The sequence below is a fragment of the Mus pahari genome, chromosome 14, assembly GCF_900095145.1.
Source record: "Mus pahari chromosome 14, PAHARI_EIJ_v1.1, whole genome shotgun sequence".
Taxonomy (NCBI): domain Eukaryota; kingdom Metazoa; phylum Chordata; class Mammalia; order Rodentia; family Muridae; genus Mus; species Mus pahari.
In genome coordinates this window covers 30,738,329-30,746,252 of record NC_034603.1, presented here as the reverse complement: position 1 = coordinate 30,746,252, position 7,924 = coordinate 30,738,329, and the positions used below count along the sequence as shown (strand labels likewise).

The 7,924-nt window shown below is 42.0% G+C and overlaps 1 protein-coding gene across 2 annotated transcripts in view; it reads left to right on the top strand.

The window, feature by feature from the left end:
• Nucleotides 1-6,615, top strand: part of Znf287 (zinc finger protein 287) — a 16,755-nt gene extending 10,140 nt beyond the window's left edge. For both annotated transcript variants that reach the window (XM_029546328.1, XM_029546327.1), the window contains one exon: nt 4,085-6,615. In XM_029546328.1, the coding sequence (XP_029402188.1) occupies nt 4,085-5,664 (1,580 nt within the window). In that variant the 3' untranslated portion in view covers nt 5,665-6,615. The remainder of the gene's footprint in view (nt 1-4,084) is intronic.
• The last annotated feature ends 1,309 nt before the right edge of the window (nt 6,616-7,924 follow it).

Genomic DNA, 7,924 nt, shown 5'->3' with positions numbered 1-7,924 from the left:
TNCGCACCACGATGTACAACGTCCACAAGCAGTAGGAACAGCGAGGGAGAGCTGTTCAGGGCACAGAGGGTGAACAAAGGCAGGTCTGAACCAGCACACGGAGGGATCCAGAACTGATCTCTCTAAAGACATGTCACACGTGTCACACATGCAAATGCTGAGGTCCTGAAATCACTGAGGGGAGGAGCCACAGATTCAATTTGCTTCCTTACTCTGCTTGAATTTACAAACCATGTTCACTACTTTTATTCAAATACAGAAATCAAAGTTGACAGCAGAGAGTGTCTAGGAAATGTCATATGAGAATGTGACATCATGATTGACATGAAGACGAGGTGGGAGAAAACTCATTCTGATTTTCAATAAATTGCTCTTATTTTTCTGCTAGTTAGTGCTAGAAGTGTAGTTGTATTGATTTTTTTTTAATAGAGGGAAAAAATTTAAAAGATAACTCTCAAATTAGGATGTTATCCTTCTCCCAATGAACAAAACAAAAGTGGATTCAACAATTGCATACATAAACAAAAGAATCATCTGATCCTCGAAGCTCAGTTTAACTTCTGTGTTATCACAGGCTTCAGTATCTACATACACCTAGAAAGTACTCAGAAAATGCACACACATGCATGCACACACAGACACACACAGATACGTATACACACAGATACAGACACAGAGAAATGCACACAGACACACAGACATACACATACACACTCATATATACACACACACAAACACAGATAAACACACAAAGGCACATACAGACAGATACACCCAGACACTCATACTGATACACACAGAGAGACACAAACAGATACATACAGACAAACAGGCATGCACACCCATCCCCCCACCCATTCAAACAGACAGTGATTGAACCCAGGTTCTCATGCATTCTAGGTAAGTGCTCTACCACTGAATTACACCACAGATTATAATTAAAAACTCAAAGCAAAAGCCCACTGGTGTACTATGATTATATAAATACATTTAAGCAAATCAGTCTATTCAGGAGCTGAGACCACAAATCAAGGCTTAAGTATGTTTATATAACTATCCAGAATGGTTGTCTAGAAGTGCTATCTATTGGTTAATAAGGTCAAATAGTGGTCTAGCAGTTCCAAAAAAGAAATCAGTGCTGATTCACATAAGTATCAGAAGCCACAGCAGAGATGGTGTGATCTGCCTTGAGCCGCCCAGAATGGCTAGGTCCTGTTCAAACAGCCACCACAGGAGTTCTAACAGGGCTGGGTCATTGTCTCAGTGGCTAAGAGCACTTGTTGCTCTTGCAGAGGATCTTAGCACCAACATGATAGCTTACAACCACCCTTAGCTCCTGTTCCAGGGGATCTGACATCGTGTTCTGACCCACAGATACCAGAGACACACAGTACACATACCTGGAGGCAAAACAACCATACACATTAAAAAAACAACAACAACAAACAGGACTGCAGAGATGGCTCAGTGGCTAAGAGCACTGACTGCTCTTCCAGAGGTCCTGAGTTCAATTCTCAGCAACCACATGGCAGCTCACAACCATATGTAAAGGGATCTGATGCCCTCTTGCAGCATGCAGGTGTACATGCAGATAGAGCACTCACACATGAAATAAATAAATCTTAAAAACAAAAACAAAAAAAAACCAAACATGGCAGTACACACCTTTAATCCTAACACTTAGGAGGTAGAAACAAGTGGATTTCTGTGAGTTCAAAGACAGCCAAGGCTACAGAGGAAAAACCCTGTCTTAAAAAACCAAAATCAAAACTCAAAACCAACCTAAAACAAAACAAAACAAAAAAGTTATGACACAGTAATGTCCACTGAAGAATAAAATTATTATTTACAAAATACCCATGTTTCAATTTTCTTTCTGTATTTATTTTTTAGACAGGTCTTTCTATGTAGCAGTGGTGGTGATGGCGGCAATGGTGGTAGTATTTCTCAAGACAGGTTTCTCTGTATAGTCGTGGCTCTCCTGGAACTCACTATGTAGACCATGCTAGCCTCAAACTCAGAGATCCACCTGCCTTCATCTCCTGAGTGCTGAGATTAAAGGCAAATTGAATCTGTGGCTCCTCCCCTCAGTGATTTCAGGACCTCAGCATTTGCATGTGTGACACGTGTGNCATGTCTTTAGAGAGATCAGTTCTGGATCCCTCCGTGTGCTGGTTCAGACCTGCCTTTGTTCACCCTCTGTGCCCTGAACAGCTCTCCCTCGCTGTTCCTAGGCCTCCCTTATTTCATGAGGCACTGGTGTACCCAGCATGCCCTGCTCCACCCGGACCCTGACTCATACAAGCACCAGTTTCATCTTCAGTGGCCGCATACTGTCCTGTGNAACTGACAGACCTGTACAGTGATTATACCTTGACCTGCACTTGGTGTCTGAACCATCCAGTACCTTCTTCTATATTAAAATTATTCGGGGCTAGAGAGATGGCTCAGGGGTAATGAGCACTGGCTGCTCTTCCAAAGGTCCTGAGTTTAATTCCCAGCAACCACATGGTGATTCACAACCATCTGTAATGGGATCTGATGCCCTCTTCTGATGTGTCTGAAGACAGTGATAGTGTAGTCACATACATAAATAAATAAATCTTTTGAAAAAATATTCATCTTATTATATGACCAAGACTTAAATTACATATTTCCCACCTGGCTTCATATGGGTATAATGTAAATTTTGGTTTAAATAATCATATTGGAAATGTGGCAGCATCAGGTATCAGTAAATGAATACTTAAGTGCCTCACTGCCAAGTTTGGGGTTAGATTTCTTTGTATTTTGTATAAACAGGTTATCATTTTTCCAAGGTCATTTAGCTGGCCACAAAATCCAGACTCTTGGGCCACTTTCTGAAGGAAATGTGAAGAAGATATAACCTATTTCCAGAGTTTACACCTAAGTTGAAACTATAAGAAACACACAAACTTGTGAAATAACTATAGAAGACCAAGTTGTATGGTTGTGTAAGTTGGAGGGTTTGGGAGTGCTGATAATCAGCCTTTAAGGAAGACAAGTTAATCTTGCATCCATTTCCCTCTTTATTTAGATTGTAGGGAAGAATGCTGTGCAGGACACAGCGTGAGCCACAAGCATCTCTTTCAATGGGTAGAAAACCATAGGAACAGACAGTCTGGGGTTAGCATGGTGTCAACTTTCAACTTTTTTTCATGAGCTTTTAACTTTAACTTAAACCTAATATGAGCTATAAAGGAGATATAGAAAGGTAAAAGGCCAGATCATTTGGAAATACCAAGAGCAGGTATTTTGAACTCTCTTTTGTGGGGAGAGGGTTCGTTTTCGTTTTTAGGTTGCTTGTCCTCCCGTTTTACTGAGGAACAAAGTAGCTTTCCGTGCTTTATAAAACAAAGTATTCAACTTCACTGTCAAACTCTATTAAGTAAGTGTAGGTGGGACCCAATAATTACAGCTCACTTCCATGGTGATGGTGAATTTACACTGCTAGTCCAGACACATTGGATTCAAGAACCATTGTTTAAGGCTGCTGGATAATTGAGAGTAGAACCACTCCATGAGATTACTTTAAGAATAATATATGATAGGTGTGCTGAGGTGGTACACACCTATAATCTAATCCCAGCAGTCAGGAGGCTGAGGCAGGTGGATCTCTGTGAGTTCAAAGCCAGCCAGGTCTACAGAGTTCCAGGACAAACAAGGCTGCATAGAGAGACCCTGACTCAAAAAGAAAACAAAATTATTATCATCATCATTATTATTATTATTATGAGTATAGATTGGAAGATAAACTAATAAAGCAGCATGACTTATATGTACGATGAGACCATCATATATGTAAATTGCTCCCTGCACCCTGAGTTTCTCTTCACACTGTCCCCTGCTCCCCTATGCACTGCATACCATGCTGACTAGGAAGGGGCCTCTCCATTTTCGGTGATTTATCGCCTTCTTTTCTAAGCATTCGTTTTAACTTTCCAAAAATTTAAAAACAATAAAATGGAGTTATCAGAACTATAATCTTTAGGTATTATTTTATCCATATATATTGTCTCCTCTTTAAACAGAATGAGACTTTCAGTATCTTTTTTTTTTCCAGATTGGGAACCTAAAGCTCAGGCACAGTCTCCATTAAAGCATCTTCCTGAACTCAAGCAACATGGCACCCAAACCATAAAACAGGAAGACTCCTATGATGATGACGACGACAATGACAGCATAGAGAGGCCGCCAGTGTGTGCCTTCGGGAAGATGCACATAGATGAGGAAGGCTTGAGTTTGAAGTCAGAGCTTTCACAAGAAAACCCTTCAGAAGAATACCTTAGTAAATGTGACATATATAGAGAGACTTTTGAGAAGCACACAAACCTAGTGGTACAGTTTGATACCCAACCAGATGATAAAACTGCTCTGTATGATGAGAGCAAGCCAGTGTTCAACAGCGTCTCATCTGGTGTTGCCGTGCATGGGAAAATACTTCCTGGAGATAAGCCTTATTCCTGTAATATCTGTGGGAAAAAATTTAGAAAATACCCCTCACTCCTGGCACACCGAGATAACCATGCCAAAGAGAAATCTTATGAATGTGAAGAATGTGGTAAAGAATTTAAGCATCTCTCCTCCCTCATTGCACATCAGAGAATGCACACCGGAGAAAAGCCGTATGAGTGCCACCAATGCGGGAAAGCCTTCAGTCAGCGCGCACACCTGACCATACACCAGAGAATTCACACTGGAGAGAAACCCTACAAATGTGAGGACTGTGGGAAGGACTTCAGTCAGCGCGCGCACCTCACCATCCATCAGAGGACACACACTGGAGAGAAACCGTATAAATGTTTGGAGTGCAGTAAAACCTTTAGCCACAGTTCATCGCTGATTAATCATCAGAGAGTTCATACTGGAGAAAAACCTTACATATGCAATGAATGTGGGAAGACTTTCAGTCAGAGCACGCACCTTCTCCAGCATCAGAAAATCCATACTGGGAAAAAGCCGTATAAGTGCAATGAGTGTTGGAAAGTGTTCAGTCAGAGCACTTACCTCATTCGACACCAGAGAATCCATTCTGGAGAGAAGTGCTACAAATGCACTGCATGTGGGAAGGCCTTTGCCCACTCCTCAACCCTCATCCAACATCAGACCACCCACACTGGAGAGAAATCCTATATATGCAACGTGTGTGGGAAAGCCTTTAGCCAAAGCGCCAACCTTACCCAGCATCATAGAACACACACGGGAGAGAAACCGTACAAATGTAGTGTGTGTGGAAAAGCCTTCAGCCAGAGTGTGCACCTTACTCAGCACCAGAGGATTCACAATGGAGAAAAGCCCTTTAAGTGTAACACCTGTGGGAAAGCATACAGACAAGGTGCAAACCTGACTCAGCACCAACGGGTCCACACTGGAGAGAAGCCCTACAAATGTCACCACTGCGGGAAAGCCTTTATCTACTCTTCATCCCTTAACCAACATCGAAGAACTCACACCGGAGAGAGACCCTATAAGTGTAGTCACTGTAACAAAGACTTTAGCCAGAGAACATGCCTTATTCAACACCAGAGGATTCACACGGGAGAAAAGCCCTACGGGTGCCGTATATGTGGGAAAGCCTTCACCCAGAGTACAAATCTCATTCAGCATCAGCGAGTTCATACGGGCGCCAGACATCGCAATTGACAGATATGAGAGACTTTGTTTATGCTTTAAAACTTGATTGCTTAAATTTCATTGTGTGCTATGTCAAAATACCCAAAAGAAACCTGAAGATGTGCAATATGCTTGATACCACAGTGTCAGGAAGTACCAGAAGTGGTAAAATGGCTCTCGTCCATGTAGATTTAGTGTGAGATTTAAAGCTCCATCTAGCTTTTATCTGGTATCACTTGAATTCATTCCAGAAAGAAATACTAGGAAAGAACGATTTATAACCTGTAATTCTTCAACTCTTCGTATATTTCAAGTACGTTTTGTTGAGGCCTTAGGAGTATGCCTTGGGAAAGTACCTGTCAAGGGGGTCTCACACGGGAGAGTAGTCCTGACGTTATAGGAAAGAGGGTGGATGCTTCGGGGCCTTTGCTTCGTCCTACCTTTGAAGCCTTAAAGTAAGTAAAAGGTCCCTATTTTTGCTCCCTCTTTCCCATTGCATCTTCCATGTGAAGCCAGTAAGTAAAGCTCGAGGAAAAGGAAGACCTGAAAAACTCTTAAAAGATTTCTGCGTGACCACTGCTAACTACACTTTGTAGAAGTGAATAGGAAGAGAAGGCAGTCTGATGGGATAGAGGATCAGTATATCCAGAACCCTAGACATGTACAAACTCAGACAGACACAGATTAAACACCCCAGCCTAAAGTCATCTTTAGTACAACAGTACACTTAGTTTCACAGGGTTTTGATATCCAGTGTCACCCTGAAGGAAAAAAGACAGGCATGGTGTTCCCTTTCCCCCCGCCTGGCTGTTAAATTGACAAGTTTTCCTATGGTTCTTATTGTTCAAAAGCTACTTCCTCCATTGGAGCACACTTCTTGAGAGCCTACTGTGCTCAGGACACAGAATTATTATTGTTGTTGTTAATTGTTATTATTCGTGGTTTTTTTTTTTTAATGTAGGAGTGCTCTGTCTGCATATACACCCGCATGCCAAAAGAGGGCATCAGATCCCATTACAGATGGTTGTGAGCCACCATGTGGTTGCTGGGAACTGAACTCAGGACCTCTGGAAGAGCAGTCGGTGCTCTCAACCACTGAGCCATCACTCCAGCCCTGACACAGACTTCTTTCTTGATTGAACCACTTCAGTTAACAAAGATATAAGCAACGTGAGAATGAGTGATGGAGAGTGTGTTTGGGTCCAGTGCAGAGGTGTTGAGAGAAAGTCAGGGTGGAAAGGAGGGAGGAGGGAGAGGACGCAAACAGCTCATGTGACGTGAAATATAATTGCACCCACTCTATCCAAGGAAACAATAGTGTAAAAACAGAAAATTAGGCTATTTATAAGAAGCTAAAAAGAAAATCATTTTCAGGAATAATTAGAAGTAAAATTTTAAAATTACACTTAACATGTTAGGAAAACATTTCATTGGGGGAAAAAAAGCCTTGGTGCAGAAATGATCATTAATCAGGAATCACAAAATGATAACTGAATCCGTGGGGCATAAACAGCATAAAAGGAAGACTGGCAGGAACCATTTTTTTAATTACATTTTTTTTTAACACCCCAGCCTAAAGTCATCTTTAGTACAACAGTACACTTAGTTTCACAGGGTTTTGATATCCAGTGTCGCCCTGAAGGAAAAAAGACAGGCATGGTGTTCCCTTTCCCCCCACCTGGCTGTTAAATTGACAAGTTTCCTATGGTAATTACAGTTTAATTACTCTTGTGTTTACTCTCCGTAGTAGTGTCACGCTCTCAAAACACTCAGCTGAGCTTCACCCTGCTTGCCCTTGTCCCTCCAGTGCCTTGCATAAGATCAGTATATTGGTAGAATTGACAGTGAGTTCTGTAAACTGGAGTTGAGTAGTTAAGGTAGAATCACAGGCATGGAAAGAGAATGGGCGGGACCAAAAGCAACCTCTGTGTTCATGTGTCCCGTCTAACAGTTTACTGTGAAACAACAGCTCAAGAATGTGGAGTCTCAGAAGTGGTGGGACACTGTTCCCAAGGGAAGCCCCCTGAGCTAAGTGAGAGGAAACAAGTTCTGGTGCTGCAAATTCCTAAGCTTCTATTGACAGTACAGCATCACTAGACACCACAACAGGGAGCGAAGAAAAGGTCCAGCCTATCCTTACGGGAGTGCCTTCTTAAGGGAATTGTCACTTTCTCCTTCCTGACATTAGTTATCTTGACTTCGTAGTATTCACAAAGCACTGGCTAAAGACATGCTCAGACAATGCTTGCCCCGCAGTTTTGTTAAGGATAACAAGTGTGTTTACTGGGTG